Below are 25,798 nucleotides of genomic sequence, written 5' to 3'. Positions count from 1 at the left end.
GTTCTCTGTTGGGCACCTAAGAAAACGATCCGAACATTTCAAGTTTTAGATCATCTTAATTGAGAAGATGGATGGATAGGGAAAAAAAAAAAGAAACAAAATTATTGGGATTTGGAAGTTTGATACCAGCAAATGCTTAGATCAATTTGCTGAGATTGGCTTTCATCAGAGAAAATATATGTCTACATTGTTCTAACAGCCTTTTGCAACCTTACATTAAAAATATCTCTCCATGAGATAAAGATTGCTCGAACGCATTTTGCCCTGACCGAAACTGATCTCCAATTTACTAGTTTAAAGTTCCTTCCCTTTCAGACTAATTTGGCCAAATTGCAACAACCTGAAGAAAAAAAAGTCCAACTAATAATTATGATATAGAAAAGGCATGATAAAAAAAAAAAGGTAAAAAGACTTAAAAGTCCTGAGATTTTAAATTAGACTTAAATATGCATTCTCACTGCTATTATTGACGGTTTCAATGAAAAGACAATTTTGCCATTCATTAAATCTCTAAACATAGTTTTCTTTAGGTGACTTCTTTTCATCCAACTTAGTGTACATAGTCACAATCTATCCAACTTGAAAAGATTTTGAATATTTCTACTAGAAAATCACAATCAATGTAAACTTTGAAAATCCAAATGAATTATTTTTTAAATACCTCCTGCCTCCCCTACGTTATTTTCTTCATTGTACTGCACTTTTTTCAGCAACAATCTTAATTACACTTCTCAAAGGTATGGTGGAAGCTGAAAGCGGGGCTAGAAACCGCAAGTAGCCTCCCCAACTTGCATTAACGAAAGATTCTTGCATAAACCAGCTTCTCTACTTACAAAGTTTAGTCCTTTTAGCCCTATAGATTGGTTGTAGCTTTTATATCTGCTCCCAACTTGGAAGGTCTGATAATTTAACCGATGATCCAGTCTAATCCCCTAGATGTGTAAATCTGGCTGGGCCGTGGGTGGCCCGGCATGATGGTCCATGCCGTATTGGGCCTGGGGTTTAAAATTCACTGGCCGGCATGGCACAGCACGATCAAGCGGGCCATGCCGCCCGAGGCATGCGTGCCGGCACGGCCCGACCCAGCACAACCCATATATACTATTTATATATAATATATTATATAAATTATAATTATATAATAATATATAGTATATAATATATTAATAAAATAAACATTTTTTTCAATTTTATTATACTAATTTATTTAATTATTGTATATATAAGCAATTGTATACATCAAAATTCATATAAAACTAAAATTTTAAGTTTTTTTTTTTCAATTTTTTTAAATAAATAGGCAAAAATAGCTTTGGCCCGTTCCATGGCCCAACTTGGGCCGAGGCTTGGACCACGGGCCAAACCAACCCGTAGCTCGACACAACACGACACAGGCCCATGCGAGCCTAGGTTGTAGGCCATGCTAGGCCAACACTCAAAATTTTCACCGGGGAGGGTAGCACAATCCATGACGGCCTGTGGACCAACACAACACGACCCGCCCCGCACTTTGCGCGGCCGCCTACAAACCATGCCGTGCTGGCCCGACATGACCCACTTTACACCTAGATTCCCCTATTTGGAATATCTTCTTCTTTTCTGCTATTGATTAGGGGTGTTAATGATTCAATGGGGCATTTTTTGGAACTGTACCAATAGTACCGGCTTTTAGAAAACTAGTAATCAGAACCGAATCAAAACTAGTCAGTTAATTGGTTGACCGGTTCGATTCGTCGGTTTTTTAGTTTTTATAATATAATATCATAAATATGTATAAATATAAATAATATAAAAAATATAAAAATATATAATATATTATATTTTAAATAATAAATAAAATATTATAAATATATATATTTATATATAATGCATATTTATTAATTTATAGTATATAAAATATATATAAAATAATATACATATATATAATATATGGAAATACATGTATACCGGTCGGTATACATATATAGATTTCTCTAGGGGAAATCTATATATAAATGCTGGAAAGACATGTTATCAGAATAGCTTTGACCAATCAAAGCTCCACTGTGAATACCGGTCGGTATACATATATAGATGCTGGAGAGACATGTTATCAGAATAGCTTTGACCAATCAAAGCTCCACTCAATTTTGACGAATAACACCTGTTCTGGTATTATCTTTCTGATATCATAGTCGAACCCTTTCTAAAGATGCTCTACTTCAAGAGCTATCCCACGTTGTGTAGCCCAATCGTTTAGCAAAATAAAAGAAAACAATGTACACACAAAAAAAAAAAAATAGGGATTTATAGGAGGCCCACCTGAGAGTATTACATGGATAAAAATAAATATAACTGGGCAATCACAACTTCGCACATCACTGTATATTAAAAATGAAGAAGGATGTATCTTAAAGCTCAAAAAAGAATAATCTACAACACAGATGGTTATAAGTTCATTTAATCATGCGTTCAGCCTAGGTAACCTTTTGGTTGGCCATCACTCAACAGTAAATCCTGAGTCCTGGCTATCTGTCTGTGATATAGAGTCGAAAAATGATGCTCACGAACCCTACACAAGTTCAAAAACAAACAAGAATAACATTAATAGAATATTAATAAAGTGAACAAAACATCAACGCAACAGAATATACACAGTATGGGAAATTTCCATACAAAGTAGTACTCAAGTAGATTAATAAGGCAGCATAAAGAAATCTATTATTAGTCATAGAAAATTAAAAAGGATCAAACATCAAAACGTGCAAAATATTTTCAATTGTTCATATATCTGTGCTAAACAGCTTGAAATCCAACAAAATTTGGTCACCACCTCCGACCTAATATTCTAAAGCTTCATGGAAGTTTTCATTAAGAAAAATCCATCACTAGACTAGTTCCTTAAATTATTCCCTTTTAGTTCACATCCCAAGAGAGAGTTTAAAGTTAGCTGATTTCCAACCCACAAACTTCCTAAATTAAGGTGAAGCCCAAAAACAAAGGAAGAAGAAAAGATAGGAGGAGAAAGGAGAAGAAGGGAGAAGAAGAGAAGAAAAAGAAATGTTACAAAGGTGTGCCTCGAGTTATTACTGTTCACTCTAGAGACTACAAGTTTATAATGTTACTGAAAGTACAAGTTTGTCTTTACTTGGGCACCCAAATACAAAAACGAAATTAAAAAACCCAAAAAAGCCCTTGGCCCCTTTCATCATATTGCATATTCTCAACACTCCCCCTCGCCAACCATAGATATCTATCATGCCCAACTTGCTTAGGTTACTATCAAACTTTGGCTTGTGAACTCCTTTAGTAAAGCAATCAACAAGTTGATCATCAGATCTTACAAAAGGGCAAGCAAATTTCTCCACTATTAATTTTTTCTCTGATGAAATGCCTATCCACTTTAATATGTTTTGTATGATCATGTTGAATAAGATTATGAGCAATGTTTTTAGCTGTTTGATTGTCATAGTAAAGTCTCATAGGATTTTCTGTTGGAATTCTCATTTTTGTTAACAGGATCTTCAACCACAGCAACTCTGACGACCCAATGAGCCATTGCCCTATATTATGCCTTTGCACTAGAGCGAGCAACAACCAATTGCTTCTTACTCCTCAAACATATCACATTGCCCCTAATGGTGCGCAATCCGGCCGGTACTAGCTGTCAATGGCCTTGCCTCTGACTGGAACAACGGGGAGCCTGAAACGGAGAAGATGAGGGAACTCCGGGGGGAACCCGATGAGATTGCTTCGAAGCTCAAGTTAGTATTCTCTCAAAGGCAAGATAAAACCAGATGGAGCAAAGTTTGCATACCTTGTTGTTGGGGGTAGGGGGCCTCTTATAACCACTTCGCGCACTCACTCCGAGGCTTCTGTCAAGTTGGGTATGATTACTTCTGTGTTTCTACCAGTTCTGATGTCATCCCTTCTGTTGGGACAGAACCGCCACTGCTCCTTGTCGGAGCCGTCTCTATACCTGAAGATGGGGGTGGCAGGTGGCGGTGGCAGGTGGCCGTTTGAAGTGCAGCTGTCAAGCGTCAGATCCCAAGTCAGTCAGGTGCGCCGCACCTGGATATGAACTTCCTCGGTGTCAGGCATGGTATGGTTGTTCAGTTTGGCGTCCTGGAGGCGAAGTGTTGGAGGGGTGAGCGAGGTGGTCTTGAGTTCGGAGGTATGTCCCGAACTGCCATAGGGCAGGCCAGTTCGGAGAGGTGTGTCCCGAACTGCCATAAGGTAGGCTAGTTCGGAGGAGTGTCCCGAACTGCCATAGGGCAGGCCAGTTCGGGTTACTGTCCTTTGAGTTTGGCTTGGGGCCTAAGGAAGAGTTCGGGCTCCTAGTAGGGAGTTCGGACCACTTGTTCCTCCCTTTGGTTCTCTCGCCTTAGGCGCGTTGTTGTGCCGAGTTGTTGCTTTTGCCACGTGTTGCGTAATTACGAGGTCGGGCCAAATCTTCCTTCATCAATTGCCCCCCACTCCTCGAGCTAAGGGTCTTGCCCTGGCGCGGGGAGTTCGCGAGGTGGTAGGTGGATTTGTCCCATACTTCGAATCTTGATAGCACGAGGTGCGTTGGTTTTCTCGAGCGCCCTAAAGGCGGGAGATGCGCCTACCTGCTTTACAAATGCTGATAGACGTGGTGGCGCGCGCTTATTTCAAATTTCAAAAAAGCGCACTGCTGGGAGACGTGACAGCGGGTCTTTTCGATTTTGAAAAAACGTGTCGCTGCCATTTGAAAGGCAAGGAGACGTGCGCTAGACGTTCTGTTAGTTTCAGAAAGACGTGCGCAGCGTTTTGTCAGTTTCAGAAGGACGTGCGCCAGTGTTTCGTCAGTTTCAGAAAGACATGCGCCAATCACGTCTCGGTCTCAGGGGACGTGCGGTCAACGCGAATGCGGGTCACCGGATTGGCTTTGATCTGTACTGTTGGTTCTCGGTTACTGTGGGTATAAATAGTAGGGGACCCCAGTCGCTTTGTCACTTCTGCATTTTGCTTCTTGAGCTCGCGTCCAGGCTTTTTAGTTCGCCTTCAATGTTTTTTGCTTGATCCTGTTTCCGGAGTCTGTTCAAACCTTTTTTCGGGTGAGTACTTTCTTGGAATCCACCCTTTCTCCTTGATGTCTAGCTTGGATAGCTCAAGCGGTTCTTCAAGTGGGTCTGATGCAGGTTCTACGAACCGAGTTGCATCCCCTGATGGCCTTAGCGAACCTGAGGTAGAACTTGAGGACGAGTTTGAACCCATAGGCCGAGCTGCTTTGGGCAGTTTGGCATCTACCTCTCGTCGAGGTCGGATGCTGGACAGGTTTGGTCCTTCGACCATGACGCCCGAGGGGCTCCAATCCCTTATTACCTCTTACAATTTGCCTGGGGAGTACGCCTATTTCATTCCTTCGGGTAGCTTTCCTTGGGAACACGGTCCTGATGAGATCGTGATATTTCAGGAGCAGCTCACCGCGGGGCTGCAATTGCCTTTCCACCCCCTCTTTGTCGAGGTCATAAACCACTTCGGCGTTACCGTCAGCCAGCTTCACCCGAACTCCATTCGAAACTTGGTGGGGACAATCTCCCTTTTTTGCGAACAGGGCTTTCCTTTAGACTTGGAAATATTCTCCTCTATTTTAATGCTCAAGAAACAAGCGAATCCTCTTCCCGGGAGTAGGCGGGCGTATTATCTGTCTCCTCGCCCGGGTTTTAAGCTCTTGCACAAACTTCCCAACAAGGTCCCGGCGTGGAAGCAGGACTACTTCGGGGTGCGAAGTGCACAAGGGTGGCATTTTCAGACCGGGTGGGGGATGGCTGCCCCTGACTCCGGTGTCGCTCTTGATAAAGAGACGGTGAAGGGCCTCCGGCAATGGGCACGGCTAGGGCTAAAATGCCATCAGTACCTGACGGAGGCCAAGCTCATTGCGGCCATACTGAGTTCGGGTAGGTTCATTTCTCAGATGTTCTGTTTTCGCTTTGTTCTTTCGTTTTTTCTGATGCCGAACTCTTTTTTGCAGGTGTGATGGACTTAGAGAGGACTCACAGTGGGCACCTGTTCCAAGGCATGAAGAGGAGGAAGCGGGTCGCCAAGCGAACTCGTGCCGAGCTGCCCCAGGATGCGGAGCCTCATGTACTAGACTACACGTCGGAGGATCCGCCCAGGGAGCCCGAGGTGGCTCCTTTAATGCAAGAAGCGGCAGGGGCCCCTTATGCCGAGACTACTCACACGGGTGCCCCCGCCTACTCTAGTGCTCCCGCTTACTCTAGGTCTGCTCATACGCAAGTTGGGCCCTCAAGCACGAGAGCTCAAGGGGAATTTAGGAGCGTGCTGTCGCTGAACTATGCTCTTCAGAAGAGTAGGGAGGCCACCTTCCCCGAGGAGATCGCAGCGCGGACCGATCTTCCCTTGAACCAGATCGCCTGTTGTGCCGCTACTCATGTTATGGTGGTGAGTCAAATTTCTTGTCGGGCTTCTTTGTTTTTATCCCTCTTGCTGTCGTTCTCTTAATCACTTGTTCCTTTTGGTAGGTGAATTCTTCTATTCATGCCTTAGCGGCCCAGGTGGAGAGGAGCTCGAGGCAGGCGCGAGCTGCCGAAGAGGCTTTCCGTGCCGCTGAGGCAACTACCCGAGCTGCTGAGACGACTGCTCATGCTGCTGAGGAGGCTGCTCGCGCTGCTATGGCTAGGCAGGCGAGGTCTCAGAGGGATGTCGAGGCCATGGAGGTGGTTGTGAAGCATATGGCGGACCTGAGGCTGGACCTGCAGCATCAGGTCGAATACCTTCAAGATGACATAATGTAGAAAACGCAGATCTTTTCCCAAGGCATCGAAGATGCTAAGAAGAAGGCCGTTGATGAATACATCGCCTCGCACGCTTTGATGACCTGATGGTGGACTCGTACAGGAGGGGATTTAAACTGAGCCGGTGGATGATCTGGAACACATACCCCGAGCTCGATATCAGTGCCATAGCCACTTCGCGCATAACTCAGGAGATGGCCAACGCTGCTGATGGTGAGCCGGATTCCGAGGGCAAGGCAAGACCTTCAGGTGTCGTTGAAGTGCCTTCTGATAATGAAGAAGTAGCTCTGGGCTTGTGAAAATGCAAATTTTGTTTTTTTATATATCAAATGTACTCTTCCTCATCTTGTAATGAATGGACATTTCTTTTGGTTAAGTGTTGATTGTTCTCTCCCGAACCGACCGTATTTGTCGAACTGACCATATGCCCAATCTGTTTCTTGCCCGAGTTACTGCACTCGCACGACCTGTTTCGATGTTTAATACTTCGCTTCGCCCGTCTCTTTGCCTATCCACTTCGCTTGGTGGTCTATAGGTAGTATTGCCTTAAGTTGACGATGTTCCATGCTCGAGGTACTTGTTTGCCTTCTAAGGTTTCGAGCTCGTATGCCCCTTCGAGCGCTCTCTTTACTCTATAAGGCCCTTCCCAATTTGGTCCAAGTTTGCCCACGAGAGGTTCGGGCACCATAATCTTACGGAGAACCAGATCACCGACTCGGAAGCTTCGCTTCTTTACTCTGGCGTTGTAGTACCAAGCTACTTGCTGCTGGTAGGCCGCTGTCCGGATGTGCACGAGGTCTCTTACCTCGTCCAATACGTCGAGGTTGGTACGTAACTCGTCTCCATTTGTCTAATCGTCATATGCTTCTAGTCGTAGTGTGGGTATTTCGATTTCCGCTGGGATTACCGCTTCAGTGCCATAGGTGAGGTTAAAGGGGGTCTCTCCCGTGGCAGTTTTTTCTGTAGTTCAATAAGCCCATAGAACACTTGGTAGCTCGTCCGCCCACAACCCTTTAGCTCGGCCTAGTCGTGCTTTCAGTCCGTGGAGGATGGCTCTGTTCATTACTTCTGTCTGACCATTTACCTACAGGTGTGCGATCGATGTGAAGTTCTAACGAATTCCCATATTTTGGCACCATTCTTGGAACTTGATATCCTTTAACTGTTTGCCGTTGTCGGAGATCAGTTCCCGAGGTAGCCCGAAGCGACATACTATGTTCTTCCAAAAGAAGTTCTATATGTTTCAGGTTGTAACTGTTGCTAGAGGTTCAGCTTCTATCCATTTTGTGAAGTAATCTACTGCCACCACCAGAAACTTTCTCCCACCTGTTGCTGGCGGGAATGACCCCAAGAGGTCGATGCCCCATTGCGCAAAGGGCCATGGGCTGGTGAGGTATTTGAGGTTGGAAGCAGGCTGATGGTGGATATTGGCATGCTTCTGACACTTGTCGCATTTTCTGACGAGCTCGACGGCTTCTGCCTTCATCGTTGGCCAGTAGTATCCTTGTCGAAGTGCCTTTTGGGTGAGTGCTCTGCCCCCCAGGTGCCCCCCGCAGAGTCCATGAGTGTCGCGGAGTACGAGCTCAGCTTCGGCAGGTTGCAAGCAACGCAGGTAGGGGAGCATGTAGGACCGTCGGTACAACCGTTCGTCTATTATGACGTATTTGGCTGCCTGGCGCTGCACCCTCTTGGCTGCATTGCGATCCATAGGGAGGGTTCCATCTAGCAAGAAGCTCGCGAGTGGGTCGATCCAGCTCGGCTCTGCTTCAAGGATGGGAGCGACCTCCTCTGCCCCACCGAGAATGCTAGGCCGAGGTAAGTCCTCTATGTACACGGTTCTCATAGTGTTGTGACTCGTGCTGGCTAACCGGGACAAGGCATCAGCCTCAGTGTTCTCTGACCTCGGGATTTGCCTGATGAAGTGTGAATGGAGGTTGAACAGAGCCTCTTTTACTTTCGCCAAGTATGCGATCATAGAGAGATTGCGTGCTTCGTACTCGCCCGTAACCTGGTTGACCACAAGCTGGGAATCACTGTAGATGATTATGTGCTTTGCTCTTACCTTTTGCGCTAGGTTCAGCCCGGCTATCAGTGCCTCGTACTCTGCCTCGTTGTTGGATGCCGCAAACTCAAAGCGTAGTGCGTATTCCAATTTTGTGCCACCCGGGCCACATAGTATTATTCCAGCCCCGTTGCCCTATTGGTTTGAGAAGCCATCTACGTGAAGGATCCAAGGCTCCTCATCCCAGTTCGCGTTTGGCCTAACCAGGAGAGATGCCACACTAGCTGCTACTTCACGGGGTTCAGACTCTATTGGCTTGGGAGCTCCGGGTTCACCCGAATTGGGAATCTCCGGCTCAACCGGCCCAGGGGCTTCGAGGCTGAATGTGCACTCGACGATAAAATCTACTAAGGCTTGGGCCTTAATGGCAGTCCGTGACTTGTACTGGAGGTCGTACTCGCTGAGCTCGATGGTCCACTTTGTTAGCCGACCGGAAACCTCGGGCTTGAGTAAGACTTGTCTCAGAGGTTTGTCAGTCAAGACGACGACGGTGTGAGCCTGGAAATATGGGCGAAGTTTCCGAGCTACAATTACCAGTGCGTATACTAGCTTTTCTATCTACGGGTATCTCGCCTCTGCTCCCTGCAGAATTTTACTAACATAATAGACGGGCCGCTGGACCCGATCTACTTTTATTAGTACCGAACTGACCACCTCGTCGTTCGCCGAGAGGTACAGTTCTAAGACCTCGCCCTCCTCGGGCCTGGCTAAGGTTGGCACAATGGCGAGGTAGCTCTTCAGCTCGTCAAACGCGAGCTAGCAGTCTTGGGTCCATTCGAACCATTTGCCTTTGATTGCCTTAAAGAAAGGCAGACAGCGGTCTGTCGATTTAGACATGAAGCGGCCTAGAACGGCTATGCGGTCGTTTAGCCTCTGAACCTCTTTTACTTTTCGGGGTGATCTAATATCTAGGATGGCATTTATTTTGTCTGGGTTGGCCTCAATATTGACAATGTACCCTAGAAACTTACCCGAGGTGACACCGAAGACACATTTGTTGGGGTTCAATTTCATGCTAAATTGTCGTAGAATTTGGAAGACAGAATCTAAGTCTTATATTAATTCCTGTGAGAATTGCGTTTTGACGACCATGTCGTCTACATAACATTCTATTTTCGTGCCAATTAAGGGTCGAAAAAGCTTATTTACAAGTCTTTGGAAAGTCCCCCCAGCATTCTTTAGTCCGAAGGGCATGACCTTATAACAGTACAGGCCGAACTCGGTTATGAAGCTGGTTTTTTCCTCATTGGACTGGTCCATCTTGATTTGGTTGTAGCCTGAGTAGGCGTCCAAGAAGCTTAACAGCTCATGTCCCGAGGTCGCGTCCACTAGGCGGTCAATTCGGGGGAGGGGGAAGCAGTCTTTTGGGCAAGCTCGGTTCAGGTCGGTGTAGTCGGCACACATGCACCACTTGCCGTTTGCTTTTTTCACCAGCATTGGGTTGGCCACCCAGCTCGGGTAATGAACTTCCCTTATGAAGTCTGCTGCGAGGAGCTTTTCGACCTCCTCGTCGATCGCCCTCTAGCGCTCCTGGGCTAAGTTGCGTTTCTTCTATTTAACGGGTCTGACTACAGGGTCAGTGTTAAGTTTGTGAGTTATAAGGCCAGGGTCAATACCGGGCATATCTGCCGTGGACCATGCAAAAATATCTAAATTTTGAAGTAAGAAACTCACCAGTTCGGTTCGTAAAGGCTCTTTGACGGAAGCACCGATCTGTAGCGTTCGAGCCGGATCTGTAGCCGAGGTCGGGATCGCGACCGTTTCCTCTGTGGGCGAAGATCGTTCCTCGCCCTACTCTGTAGGCCGCTCCAGTTCGAGGTCGTCGGCTACCTTGGTTTTTCCCTTCATGGCGGCAACATAACACTTGCGGGACTCAAGCTGGTCGCCCTGCGCTACCCCCACACCGAAATCCATGGGGAACTTCATTGCCAGATAGTAGGTAGAGACCACTGCCCGCAGAATATGTGTAATTGACCACCCCATTATGGCATTGTATGGGGAGGGGGTCGCGACCACAAGGAAATCGTGGTTGAGTCTGACCGTGCAAGGCCATGTGCCGACTTCCACAAGTACTGTTATCTTCCTGAGGGGCCTGACTTCCTCTCCGCTGAAGCCCACCAGAGGAGTGTTTGCGAACTCGCTTCTCTGCAACTGTAGCTGGTCAAACGCCGACATGAAGAGGATGTCCGCCGAACTACCTGAGTCCACAAGTACGTACCGGACTTCGAAGTCGCTGATCATTAGTTTTATGACGAGCGCGTCATCATGGGGATAGTGGACACCTCGCACGTCGTCTTCCGTGAAAAAGATCGGTTCTTCTGTCTTCGGCCTCTTTGGAGGGTTCTGTTCTTCTCGAGCTGCCTCGCGAACTGACGTTCGTGCTGCTGCCGAAATGCACCCTGCTACCACCGAACCTCCCACTATCACATGGATGGTTCCCCGAACTGGCCTTTCTTCTAGTGGCGGTCGCTGTAAGGCTTTGGCCGGTCTGCTGCTGGATTCGGGGGCATCCTTTCCATGCTCCCATTGCCGACCTACCTTATTATTATTATCATTATGTTGTACAAAATTTCTCAAGTATCCGCAACGGACGAGTCCCTCTATCTCGTCCCGGAGATTATTACACTATTCGGTACTATGACCGTGATCTCTATGAAAACTACGATATATATTTTTATTTATCTCGTTTGGATTACTCTTTAGGCGAGGTGGCTACTTTACGTATGGGGCGTCCTTGATCGTCATCAAGATCTCGGTCCACCTTGTGTTTAATGGCGTGTAATCCGTCCAAACTGCTAAGGGAGCTTGGGACGGCTGGCTTGGCTTCGACTCTCGGGCCTGGTTTCTTCTGTCGCCTAGGTTGGAGGGCTCACCTTCTCTTTTTCTTTTCTCGACTCCGCCTTCGGTTCTTTGGTTGATTTCTTCCTCTGTTCTCATGAACTTGTCCGCGAGCTTGAGGAAATCGGCCATGGTCGCGGGCTGGCTAGCCACCATGTGCCATTGAACCGCTTGATGTAGCCCCGGATGGATTCTCCTTCCCTCTGGACTACCCGAAGATGCTTTCCTCGGTTCTGGGGCACCGCTTGCTAGTAACGAAGTGTGCAGTGAAGATCTACACAAACTGGGCCCAACTTCTTATTAACCCAGGGGCTAGGTTCCGGTACCAGGTGCGGGCCACCCCCTGAAGGTGGTGGTGAAGGCCACACACATGCATGATTCACTGGCCCTAGCGAGGTGCATTTGGGACTGGAAAGCATCGACATGGTCGTTGGGGTCAAAAGACCCATCATACTTGTCCAAAGGTGGGAGCTTGAAGTCTCTGGGCATGGGGACTACCAGGAGTTCTGATGCGAGGGGGGAAGGAACTGAGAGAATTGGGGCGACTTTTACCTCATCCGAGCTTGTCTCTTCCTTTCCTCTGAGCTCGGGCAGGACACGGGTGGCAGTTCGGCGACTTCGTCGGCGCTTTCGTTGAGCGGGCCTGATACTGGCGCTGTTGGCCTCTGTGTTGCCGAGCTCGATGGGCCTGGAATGTTGGTTTGCTGCTAGGGCGCTAAACCGGTTCTCCATGAACGAGAACTCAGGCTTGGAGCGCCGAGGTGCTGACTTTGTGGGTGAGGTTCCCGACCCACCTGCGAGCTGCGAGGCGGGGGTAATTTTTCTTTCCTTTCGACCTGGGGATGAGGCTTGGTTATTAGGGGGGTTCTGGAGTTGGGATGCTTCTCCTCGGTGGGGGCGTCCACCTTGAGGGGAGGCCTTAACCGGCTCCGAAACATGGTGCCGAGGTGGAAGCAGTGACTAGTTCAGGGGTAGCTGAGGGAACTATTGCTGATAATGGTGTTGGGAGAGGTGGTGTAGTACCTACTGCTGTTGGAGTTGATGCTGCTGGAATTGTTGCATTTGGGCTTGCATTGCCCGCATGCATTGCATTAAGTCGCCCAGCTGGTTCTGGCGGGTCACCAGTGGGACAACAGGTGGTTCAACGAATGTTGCTTCGATAGGGAGTGGAAGAGGGGCGTTCAAGGCAGGAAGGTTCAGGGGCGCCACTGCTTGTGGCACATTCAAGCTGGGGGTCCCATCCACTGAAAGAGGGATGGTGAACTGCCCGATGCACACCACGGGAACTTGGAGTTGCTCCCCGGTGGTGTTCGCTTCTGTGCCACGTTCGGCATTGTTGGAAGAAGCCATGGGTGTTGGAGTTTTTTGGAAGAAGAGGAGGTAAGAGAGTTTTAGAGGGAGACTTTTAGAAGCGTTTCCCACAGACAACGCCAATTGATGGTGCGCAATCTGGCCGGTCCTAGCTGTCAACGACCTTGCCTTTGACTAGAGCAACGGGGAGCCTGAAACGGAGAAAATGAGGGAACGCCGGGGGGAACCCGGTGAGATTGCTCCGAAGCTCAAGTTAGTATTCTCTCAAAGGCAAGATAAAACCAGATGGCGCAAAGTTTGCATACCTTGTTGGGGGTAGGGGGCCTCTTATAACCACTTCGCGCACTCACTCCAAGGCTTCTATTAGGTCAGGTATGATTACTTCTGTTTTTCTGCCAGTTCAGGTGTCATTCCTTCTGCTGGGATAAAACCGTCACTGCTCCTTGTCGAAGCCGTCTCTGTACCTGGAGATGGCGGTGGCAGGTGGTCGTTTGAAGTGCGACTGTCAAGCGTCAGATCCCAAGTTAGTCAGGTGCGCCGCCCCTGGATACGAACTTCCTTGGTGTCAGGCATGGTATGGTTGTTCAGTTTGGCGTCCTGGAGGCGAAGTGCTGGAGGGGTGAGCGAAGTGGTCTTGAGTTCAGAGGTGTGTCCCGAACTGCCATAGGGCAGGCCAGTTCGGAGAGGTGTGTCCCGAACTACCATAAGGTAGGCTAGTTCGGAGGAGTGTCCCGAACTGCCATAGGACAGGCCAGTTCGGGTTACTGTCCTTTGAGTTTGGCTCGGGGCCTAAGGGAGAGTTCAGGCTCCTAGTAGGGAGTTCGGACTGCTGGTAAGGAGTTCGGACCGTTGGTTCCTCCCTTTGGTTCTCTCGCCTTAGGCGCGCTGTTGTGCCGAGCTGTTGCTTTTGCCACGTGTTGCATAATTACGAGGTCATGCCAAATCTTCCTTCATCAGCCCCCAACTAAGGCACAACAACCAAAAGTAGATCTTTTGTTGTCCATTAACCCTGCCCAATCTGCATTTGTGTAGGCCTCAATCTTCAAATACCCATGGTTGAAGTATAACATTCCTTTGCCAGGACAACCCTTCAGATAAGCAAGAATTCTATTGACAGCTTGCATGTGAGAGGTTTTGGGCTCATGCATATACTCACTAACCACATTGATTGCATAGGATATATCTAGCCTTGTCAAACATAGATAGAGAAGACGGCCAACCAATCTTTGATGGACCTCTCTATCTGGAAGAACATCTCCATTTGTGGCATTCAACTTGTGGTTAGGGTCAATTGGGGTTCCAACTGGTTTACACCCCAATTTTCCAACATCTTGGAGCAAGTCAAGAATATATTTTCTTTGAGATATGAAAATACCCTTCTTTGGTCTTGCTACTTCAATTTCCAAAAAGGTATTTAAGATCATCACCAAGGTCCTTGATTTCAAACTCAAAGGCAAGAAAAGATTTCAACTGAAAGATTCCAAAGATGCCATCTCTAGTCAAAACAATATCATCTACATAAACTATCAGCATAGTTTATGTATGAACAAAGTATGGTCACCCTGAGATTGAGAGATCCAACTGTCAAGATTGCTCTTCTGAGTCTATCAAACCAAGCTCTAGGAAATTGTTTGAGTCCATACATGGACTTCTTTAAGCAACAAACCTTTCCCTCAATATTAGGATGGCTCACTCTTGGTAGCAGTTCCATAAAAACTTCCTCCTGTAGGTCTCCATTAAGAAAGACATTTTTTCACATCCATTTAATATAAAGGCACTAAGAGAAGTGTGCTGCAAGAGACAAAATCACACAGATAGAACTCATTTTAGCCATTAGATCAAATGTTCCTAATAATCAATGCCATAAGCCTGAGTATACCCTTTGGCTACCAATCGTATCGTGCCTTATATATTTCAATAGAGCCATGAACCTTGTGTTTGACTGTATACACTTACTTACATCCAACTGTAGATTTATTCATGGGAAGAGAAACAAGCTCCTAAGTTTGGTTCTTTATGAGGGCATCCATCTCTAGGTTCATAACTTCTTTCCAATGAGGTGATTGCATTGCTTCTATAACACTATGAGGAATAGAAACAAAGAGATAAATAAGATATAGGCACAATAAAAGGGTGCGATGCTAATAGGAAACATAATTGGTAATAGGATAGTTGGTGCACTTTCTCTTTCCCTTGTGGATGGCAATGGGAAGATCATGGTCAGGACCGGTGATAGGAGCATCAGTAGGTTCAAGAGAAGTAGGATCAAGGTTATTGGAGTTTGAGTGTTCAGATTGTGATGGACATTTAGCATTAGGAGCCACCTTTTTCTGCCGCCTAATAAAAAACTGTTGTCAAGACCAAGGACAATACACAAGAGGGGGAGGAGGTGAAGGAATGGTAGTAGAAGATGGATTGGAAGTAAAAGATGAGTCCGGAATAGGAAGACAAAAGGGAGTCCAATCTTCACTGACATTCTCCCCTTAAAGAAAAGGACAAGATGATTGGAAAAATGTGGAGGACTCGATGAATGTAACATCCTTAGAAACATATCTCCTTCTAGATTGAGGATCAAAGCAATGATACATTTTTGGATTGGAGAATAACCAAGGAAAACACATATGAAAGACTTATGGTCAAATTTGTGTCTAGAGGGACTCATATCATGAGCAAAGCAAAGGCAACCAAAGACTCTAAAAGGGAGACTGAAAGGTGACTCGTCGAGAAAAAGAAGTTGATGAGGAAATTGAAGTTTGAAGCTCCTTGATGGAAGTCGATTAATGAGGTACATAGCCATCTCAATAGCATCTCCCCAAAAACGAGTGGGAACACGAGTCTGAAACAACCCTCTAGCAACTTCAACAATATGTATATTCTTTCTGTCCGCAATTCCATTTTGTTGTGGAGTACAAGTGCATGAACTCTAGTGGATGTCTCCCTTTTCTTCAAGAAATATTTCTAATTGGTTTTCAAAGTATTGTTTTGCATTATCAAATCTTATTATTTTAATTCTCTCTTCAAGCTGTGTTTCCACCATATTCATGAAATCCTGACAATTTTAAGAACCTCATCCTGACTTCGCATCAAGTAGAGCCAAGTGTATCGAGAATAGTCATCAATGAAAAGAATGAAATACTTAAAACCTCCCATACAAGAAATCGTATATGGGCCCCAGACATCAGTGTGGATCAAATGAAGGGCAACACTAATTCTTCTATTACTTGCAAAATATGTGGTTCTACATTGTTTTGACAAATCGCAAACTTCACAATTAGGATTCAAATTTAATACCGACTCAAATAACTTTGGAAACAAAAGTTTAATAGAACCAAAAAGTTTAACACAATTAAGACAAAGGACAAACTTCACCATCAACATCTATAACTTTACCTTTCCCAGTGGTCAATGTGTAGGAAGAAAAAGAGGAAGACATATCAATCATGTGGGTATTGAACCCAGAGACAACAATCCGTGGGTTATTAGTGGAGAGGCAAGCAAGTGCTAGACATATTGCAAAGAGTGCTTTTATTTTTATGTTTTGAATAAAAACAGTTTTGTTTTTATTGGACCCAGAGCCACTGACCCATCGCCAAAAACAGTTTTGTTTTGAATCAGTTTTAAACATATTGCAAAGAGTGCTTTTATTTTTATGTTAGACAAGTGCTAGACAAGACTTCCCCCTCCTTTCCTACTTTTTCACACCAAAATGGTGTGATCCTATTTCCCAAAAATTGAGAGCTGCAATCCCAACCTTTTCCCATCCCAGATCACATCTCATAAGCCAAACATAAGAAGGGAAGAATATTCAAGAATCTTCCCTTTTATCCCTTTCCTTCCCACAAATCAAACAGAGCCTAAGAAATTACAAACATCTTTTCTAGCACTCCCCAAGCTTCCAAAGTTCCAACTTATAATCCCCATCTCCACCATTGTGTGCTGATACAGGGAGAGTAGGGGAAGAGATATAAGAGAATGAAGATGATCAGAACAAGGAACAGGTTGCCTTTCAAATTGATAATATGGATTGAAAATAAGCCAAGAAGTACTACAAATTTGCCCTTTTCTTTTATAAGCTACCAACTAAGAAGCTCACGTTAAAGAAGCTTGCAGCTCAAGCAACAAACTAACAACAAAAGTTAACAAAACATTAAGCCACCCAAATGGCAAAAAAGATCCTAATAGAAGATAGAAATAATAAAAGACCACCTGACTACAATCTGCTTTAGTAACCCGAGAACAGTGCTGCTACGGTACTGCAAGCTGTATTTTCCTTCATGCAACCATGTGCTATCCCTTCCTATTCTTCCTATTCCCCCCCCCCCCCTTTCTTCCTCTCCTATTGCATTTACTATAATCAATGTCACATTTCAACCTTTCTATTTTCTACTTCACTCCTTTTTTTCCTTCTTTTCTTTTCCTGTTCTTTTTTCCTAGAGGCTAGAGTAGACCATCTCTTTAGAATCTAAAACCTCTAATCCCATTGAACCTGAAAACCTCCTAATATGGATATCTGATTGGGCCTCCCATTATCTCTCTTCATCTATCTGATCCCTCTCCTTTGAGTGGATAAGGATAGTAATGCTGCCCTCCTCCCCTTTCTGGAATTCCCTCCCCAATTCTGACTTGATCAATTCACTAAATGAGACCCTGAAGACTTACTGTCACCACTATGTTTTGTGCCTTAACTGGGGTAGATTGATGATAGATTTTTTTCAATCATGACCTACATTATGATCTACTATTGCTTATCAAAAAAACAAAGATTGTTCTTTTGTCTTACTTTTGGAATGAACAGGTGACTGAAGCTTTGGAAGTTTTCTCTTAATCTTGAGTGGTATGAATGCAACTTCATATAGGGAAGATTAAGGAACATCTAAGGTTGATACTAAGAGAAACCCTAAAGATATACAACTTGATATCTTTCCCCCTATAATCCCTCAAATTTCTATTGCTATGTGGAGGTGATTGATGTTTAATAGATCAGTTACAATGTTGGTTGAATGTCATCTTCAGTCAAGTATTTGACTTCTCTTCAAGTCTCATGCTTTCTACTGAGTTACTGTTAACATATATAAATATAAGAGACAGTAAATGGAGAAACAACTTAATATGTGCACCATTACAACCAAGAATATATGGTAAACATTGGCTTTAAGACTGTATCACATAGGCAACATATCCAGATAACAGCATTAAACCTGATACATCCAGTGGTGTCTCTTAAATAAATATGTATACATGCCGAAAGACAGCATTTTCAGGCACACAAGATAAGTTTCATTGCAGTGTAGCTGGAAGCCACAATTTCTTACTACTGATCAGTTCTGCCTCTTTGTATGTGCTCCATCAGCTACCTTTCCTTGACAAACTGGTTACTCAGGCTGACTAGTAATAGAACTCTGAATCTGTTCATTGAAATTACAAGATCAGGATTAGTAGAACGGGTGTGCAATTTAAATTAAATTAGAATCAAATGCATGAAAACATACTCTGGCATGAGATTCATGGGACAAGACATCATTAGAAACACTTGTAGATGGATCAGAAGGCCTGTGGAAAAGTAAGTGTGCTATAGACCGATCTATCGGATTTGTCTCAGTTTCCATATCCATAAATTGTGTGCACCTGCAGAAGGGCCAACTCAATTCAATACACTCAAGAGTATTGTTCTGAAAACAAGACAATATCTTAGCTAAACTGTCATTCTCAATTTGAAAAACTGGTTTCATTTTTTTTTTTTTTTTGAAGAATCAAGAAGAAAGAAAATTTATTAAAAGCAAAGATTACATCCTATCACATTGGTTGTCTAGATGACACACCAACAACATCTAGTACATACTTCAATTACATGTCCGGGATTTTAAACTGAGAATGCATCTACATTACAAGGCTGTAACACAAGTGAATTCCAAAAATTTTCCAATAAATCAACTTTGGAGATTTCTGAACTCCAAATTATCACAACCCCTCCTGACAATCCCAAAGCTTGTAGGTCCACCCATTCCGCACCCTCCTCTCCCCAAATATCCAGTTTCAATTTCAAGTCAAAACTTTCCAGTTTTGTTTCCTCCAACAATACCACATCTGTTTTGGTGTTTCTAATTAGATTTCTTACCATTTCCATTTTTTCCATCCCTCAAACCTCTCACATTCCAACTGAGAATCTTCATCCCTCTTCCCCTTCCCCCCTCCCCCACTGTCCTATTCCTCTTCACTCGTTCTCGTCCAAATTTTCCTCTTCTTATTAAAGCATTAAATTGCACCATACAATAAATTAAATTGCATCAAGTAAAGAAACATATTAAAGCATTAAATTGCATCATACATCTACTGAATACTTTTCCTTGTAAGGTTTTTCCTATTCAAATAGTAAAGTTTAGTGAAGAAAGCCTAATAAATTTTAGACTTCCATATGAAATCAATAAATTGCTACAAAGATCTTTCTCATGTTTACCCTTCAGCATCACACTTACCTTTATTCATGTAACTGACCCCATATATTTGGGACAAGGCTTAGATGATGATGATCAAAGCATATCTATTTTCCAGCTTTTCTTAAGAAGATTCCTAGTTACACACTGGGAATTGAGAGAGGATAGAAGGGAGGGACCATAGGGTGAAGTGGGAGGAGTTTAGAAAGCCTAAAGAGCAGGGAGGCCTGGGCATAAGGAACATACTACTTAGGAGTACTGTCCTACTTGGGAAGTGGCTGTGGGGATTCCCTTTGGAGAGGGATAGTTTGTGGCATAAGGTTATTGCAGCATATATGGTAATGGACATCTTTTTTTTTCTCAGAAAAGGTAAAGAATTTCATTAAAACAACTGAGAGAGATTACAGACTTGCCTAACAAGGCACTGAGCAAGACAGCAAAAAACTTTATACATCCCCCAAAACCACTATTTATAACTCATACAAAAAGTGACGTACTCAAAAGAAGCTGTAAGGACAACTGTTGAACAGCTGGCATGCAAAAGCTTCTGCTTTCTTGTCTCCTTTGTCCCCGTGGAATCCATTCGGCTAACTCTTCCCTCTTTCTTGAACTTCGTTAGATTAGATGCTGCTTGTGGAAATAGAGCCCTGTTTTGGGAGGATTTATGGTTGGGTAACTCTCCTCTAATTGAGCAGTTTCCTTTGTTGTACTCCCTCTCCCAGTATCAGAAAGAGCCCATAGTTCTGTTCATTCTCTTTTGGATTGAACTAGGTTTTTGGCTTAAAAAGGGATCTCAGGGATTGGGAATGTGACTCTTTCGCTACCTTGTTATCTTTGCTCAGCTCTGTTTTCTTGGACCCTGGTACAACATGTTGTGAGGCCTAGCATTGTAGGTTTGGACCTTCTTTTATTTATGTTATGTGATCCTTCTTTATGTTTCTTTCGCTCTTAAGGTTAATGGGCCTGGCCCCTCTATTGTACTAATATGTTTTTTCTGCCTACCAATCAGGGGCAGATATGTCTTTGTACTCTTATCTTAAAGCCCTACTATATATAATAAGATTAAGTTGTAAATCACATCTGCAATAATCTGAATTAAAAGAAAAGAAACAGGAGAAAATAAGGAGATTGAAGAGAGAGAAGTGATGGAGGAAGAAGATGGAAGAAAAGGAAGAACAGAGACTAGTTCAAAACCTCTCTTCAGCTCCCAATGATCTCTTTTATTCTTTTGATGTAAAAAATATGGATAATTACATGAGTGCCCTTAGTAGGGCGTCCATCACTAAAGACAGCAGTAAGGCCCACTACCTACTAACACAAGTCGTAAACATAACTTAAAGAAAAACAAAGAAACTAAGACCCATTTGGTCCATTATCTCTACACTCCCCCTCAAGCTAAGCATAGATATTGATCATGCCCAGCTTGCTTACACAATGTTGTAACTTTGCCTTGGGGACACCCGTGGCCAGAACATCTGCTAACTGTTGCCACCCATTTCTCTCAACCCTCTTCCTCTTCTTCTTTTCTCTTTTCTTCTCTAATCCAAAAACTAACCCAACAAATAGTGGAATTTGGACTGCTTCCTTTGATGGCTTCTTTTCTTGTGTTTTTTCTTCAATGCCTTAAACTTCACAATCCTCTGGAGGAGTAACTTACCCTAGGAAAGAAATTTGGAGTAGACCGGTCCCACCAAAAAATAAAGGCTTTCTGCTAGGAAGTTTCCCTTGGTAAGACTAACACCCGTGATGCACTACAAAGAAGACCCAATAAATGCCTTTCACCTCATGGATGCATTCTTTGCAAAGCAAGTGGTCTTCCATTTACTAATCCCTTGTCCTTTTGTGAATTGTGTTTGGAGGAATTTTTGCTCTCTTTTAGGTTGTAGGTGGGAACCTCCTCGAGATGTGACCAGCCTTTTCAGCCCTGGATTCATGAGATTACCAAAAAAGAGAGGAAGAATATTGTGGAGGGCAATAGAACAGCTATTGTATGGATTACTTGGAAAAAAGGACTGCACAGATATGCAAGGAGAAGTATAGCACAGAAGAAGATTTAATAAATGGTATAAAGCCAAAGGTATCACATTGGGCAAAAACAATGGAAGACTTTAAAGCTTTCTCGGTGGATGACATTCTCAGATCATGGGAAGTGGTGTCCAACCCACAACTGTGAAAGATAAGGGAATGAAACAGGTGAAAGTCAAAGGAGACTCAAATCTAGTTTTATCGTGGATGAGTTGCAACATTCCGGGTGCCTGGATGTATAGGCAAACTATTAGGGAGATAAGAAGCTTAACAATTGAAGTGGAAGCTACATTCAGATGGGTGAGGAGAATGGCAATCGGGTTGGCTGATGTCCTAGCAAAACAAGGGGTTTATAGTGATCAATTTTTCTGGGCAGAATTGAAATGGGTTGAAAACAAAAGAATGGGATGTGGATCAAGTCCTAGACCTGTATGTAATGTTTTAAAACTCTCTTAATGAAAGTAAATTTCCGTTGCTGATCAAAAACAAAATAAAATGAGACTTGGTAGCAGTATTCTGCAGCTGATGCTCCTCAACAACTAAGCCTAAATCACCTATATGCATAATTCATAATAGAAGTCATGGTAAAGAAGAACAAAACATTATGATAAGATTTTGAAATGAAATGAGTACACCTCTGAACTAGATAGTAAAAAGCAGAAAGTTATGTTTCGGTATCAGCATAGATGCTGTAAGTTAAGGAATGATGTAAATTGCAAATCCATAACTCCATCAAAGGGTTTCTAGAAAAATAGCACGCCATTAAAAGTTAAAAGGTCATAAGTGAGTTTGACCTTCAATTTCAGCCATCCAACCATAACCTTAGCATGTCAACTTAGAAGCCAACTAAGAGTCTCGTCCAAGTTGATACAACTCTCAAGCCTCGGGAATCAAGCCATGCTGTTGAATACTTTTGTGTAGGATTCTCAGCAGCCAAGTCACAACATTAGCTTAAATGACTCATGACTTGGGATGAGTCTTGCACAAGCTGTAAAGTGTGTTGTAAAAAGAAAAAAAGTAAATTTGATAAAACATAAAAGGTTGACTCTTGTTTTAGTGTTTAAGGAGTTGACCTTTAAGTTGAGATTTTGAAGTTTGTAAGGGCTGGCTACAAAGCTTGAGATACGAAGAACACGTGAATGTAAATCTTCAGGTATGTATTTGAATTTCAGGTCAACAAAAAAATGTTGACCTTAACCCAAGACTTGCCATTATATTCTCATGAATCTGATACCTGTTCAACTATTTCTATCTCATGCTAAGGCATTCCTCTAAAACAGAAAATTGCATCACTGTGTTAGTACCATGACAACTGAGCAAAGGTTAATCAAAGCTTTTCTCAAGAGCTACATGCCATGGTGGCGTCCAATTATGGTGCCAAGTAGTAGGAAAGGATTTTTCAAACATATTCTAGGCTATGGTTCACGGTGATGTTTCCACAAAATATCAACATTTTTGAGCCTCACAAGGGGCAAGACAAAAACATGGAATCAAGAAATTCTAAACACCCCTTGATATTCCCCAATATTCAAATTTTTTTGACATGGAGGGAAAGTTCTCCTTTTTCTTTTTTCTTTTTTCTTTTTTTTTTTTTAATCAGCAGGGAAAGTTCTCATTTGTTATGTATAAATATTTCAACTCTAGACAAAATATTGGAGAAACATCACTAGGTTTGATCAAAATCAATTGGGAATAGTTGTAAGACAGAGAAAATACACATGCCACATATTTGTATACAATAAGTAAAAGGTCTAGACCTTTGAATCAATATTCAATAGTTCTTCAGATATAAAGTTCTTTTAAAAATAATTAAATAATTAATTTAAGAAACATTTTTATTGGTACTTGTTAGAACTATTATTGACTGAACAAAGGAATAATTATTTACAAGCATGCCAAGCATCCTACAAATTTTAGGTCGGCATCAGCCACTTAACCCAGTCCATTTGTTGTTAGATTATAAAAATCATATAGTAATATAATAATCACAGTAATAGTTAATGTTTTACTATGGCGGTATGGCCACATAATTCAAGCCAAGATGGACATACTTTAAAGATGCCAAAGAAAAGGAATTGGGATATAAGAGTTATAATTAGTTCCAAGCATAGTCACATTTTATGGCTTTTTTTTTAGGAAAATGTAAGGTAGATTCATTCATTCATTCAAATCATATTATATTCATGTACACTAAGACACTATACAAAAAGTGCATGGCAATTACGACTCCCTTGCACAAAAACAAAGTGGCGGGATCAAAATAACCATGATAGGAAACATTACTGAATTGATCCATTGCTGCCAGTCAAATTTTAATAAACCAGATGTTCTCATTATTCCTATTTAAGAAATATAATATTTTATCACTTATTGCACATAATGGGTTGTTACTTTTTAAGTTTTTTAGTGTGTCATTATACCTCTTTTAACATTTTTGAAGTCACGAATTAATTCTATATTTTCTAATATTTTAATATTTTCCCAATTTCCCTAGACTTTCCAAATTTCTAAAAGAAAATTACGAAATTTCAGTATTCACACATGGTCAAATGCTTAAGAAGAATTTTAAACCATGATCTGGATGGATGCATGTAAAAAGCAGCACATGAGAGTAAAGAGTGATCCAGACCATGGGATGTTGAAATTTTGACAAGGAACATGGAGGTGATTAATACTATGAAAAGAAGAAAAACTAGCATATGTTTCATAACACTGATGAGGTTGATGACTATAAAGTTAGCTCTGATATATGGGATTTGGGAACTTCCAGTTATGACATGACACACAAGTTGAAACCCGCAAGATAAGGGTTTGGACGTACATGAGCTGATGGGCATGTTTTAATTCTAAAATATACATCTGGATGTGACTTAGAAAGTTTAAAATTTTCAGGTGGCTATATTCTTTAAAATTGGTAACATGCAGAATGCACAAATTGAGTAATTTCAGATTGGTTTCTTCATTCTGCATAATACCTGTGCATGTATTATGTATATGTCCATTTATACCTTTTTATCTATATGTATTCACTTATATTGAGTAATTTCAGAATGGTTTCTTCATTACATCAATAGAATAGTTTTTTTTTTTTTTTGAGAAAGGTATGGAAAGATTATATTAATAACAACAGGAAGAGTCATTCTAGACTATATAGAAGTATACCCCCATCCATATAATCAAGATGCTATGCATTAATCCAAATGAAAGACAAAAATCATTCACAATGACAAAAAAAATGGTAGTAAAAAAAGTCTGAATACACAGAATAGCACGATAATAATCAATCCAGATCAGCAAGAGATATGGTCAAACATTACACTTGGATGAGAAGATTCTAAAGTTGATACCGAATGTGATAAAAAAGAACAACAAGATCTCTTTTAATAATATCATCTATATCTAATGGGCAAAAAAATAAAAGATATACAGAGCATGCTGTGCAAGTGTGCTTGGGCATACTTATTTAATTCTTCAGTCTTCAACACTCCATTTTTATCAGCATCATCTTTGCAGCTACAATTTGAGTTTCCAAAATTATGTCTTTGTTCAGCGCTCCTAGCCAAGCGGTATAAACTATCTCTTATACACAGCTTTGTCCTGATATCCAACTGAATTTAAACAAGTTCAAATCAGTCAGTTCCAAGTAAATTTATGCCAATGTAAACTTACACAGTTAGTGTAAACATCACCAACACATGCATGGACATGCACGCACACACACACACACAGATAATGTTTATGGATAGTGAATATATATGACATACAATCATGCACAAGCTTCCCTGCCTTATAATTTTAATTGACCAGCCTCTAACCATATTTTTCCAATCACCATGATCACTCCTGGCCATAAAGGAATGCAGAACAAGTACTTGGGAGTTAGGAAAGGTAATATGCAGATACGCCCCATGTTTGCAACCTCTTCATAAGGAAAGTGTAAATTAAACAACATATTATCAGTATTCAACGGAGTCCTAACTAGGTTAATTCCTTCCAATTTTATTCACACCATGTATAGAACTGTTCCCATCATATAGCAGATAGTTGTATAGGGATCTACAGAAGTTTGAATCCTTTATGAGAGGTGGAAAATACTGAGCCAATCATGTCTAGCATGTGACACCCATATATACAGAGTTGATATGTTGTATTATGGTTGGTGCAGCATTACGAGTAGAACTGTTGAGAATTGGAACTCTGTCTACAGAGCCCATAGAACATTTTGGGGCCCCCTAACTTGAGACAAATCCTACATCCACAAGATTGGATCAACCATTAAAGCCCTCTGAAAGTCTGACCAGGAAAATCAGCTTCGTATGTATTTGAAAGGATACAATTTTACTGCTTACATTTGGTAGGAGAACAATTTTAAG

General features: G+C 42.7%; 1 protein-coding gene across 3 annotated transcripts in view; it reads right to left on the bottom strand.

Annotated features, from left to right (window-relative positions):
- Positions 1 to 2,270: 2,270 nt before the first annotated feature.
- LOC148850477 (protein LNK1-like) overlaps positions 2,271 to 25,798 on the bottom strand; it is a 35,968-nt gene continuing 12,440 nt past the window's right edge. For 2 of the 3 annotated variants that reach the window (XM_088944858.1, XM_088944857.1), the window contains 4 exons: positions 24,885 to 25,033; positions 18,459 to 18,594; positions 18,282 to 18,374; positions 2,271 to 2,551 (listed from right to left, as the gene is read on the bottom strand). In XM_088944858.1, the coding sequence (XP_088800984.1) occupies positions 18,342 to 18,374; positions 18,459 to 18,594; positions 24,885 to 25,033 (318 nt within the window). In that variant the 3' untranslated portion in view covers positions 2,271 to 2,551; positions 18,282 to 18,341. Of the gene's footprint in view, positions 2,552 to 18,167; positions 18,375 to 18,458; positions 18,595 to 24,884; positions 25,034 to 25,798 lie in introns of all 3 variants that reach the window. The other variant, XM_088944859.1, reaches the window with a different exon arrangement.

The sequence above is a fragment of the Nelumbo lutea genome, chromosome 5, assembly GCF_056320005.1.
Source record: "Nelumbo lutea isolate HS-2025 chromosome 5, American lotus-T2T, whole genome shotgun sequence".
In the NCBI taxonomy this organism is placed as follows: Eukaryota; Viridiplantae; Streptophyta; class Magnoliopsida; order Proteales; family Nelumbonaceae; genus Nelumbo; species Nelumbo lutea.
Note: the sequence above shows the minus strand (reverse complement) of the source record. Positions and strands in the feature narration are given on the sequence as shown.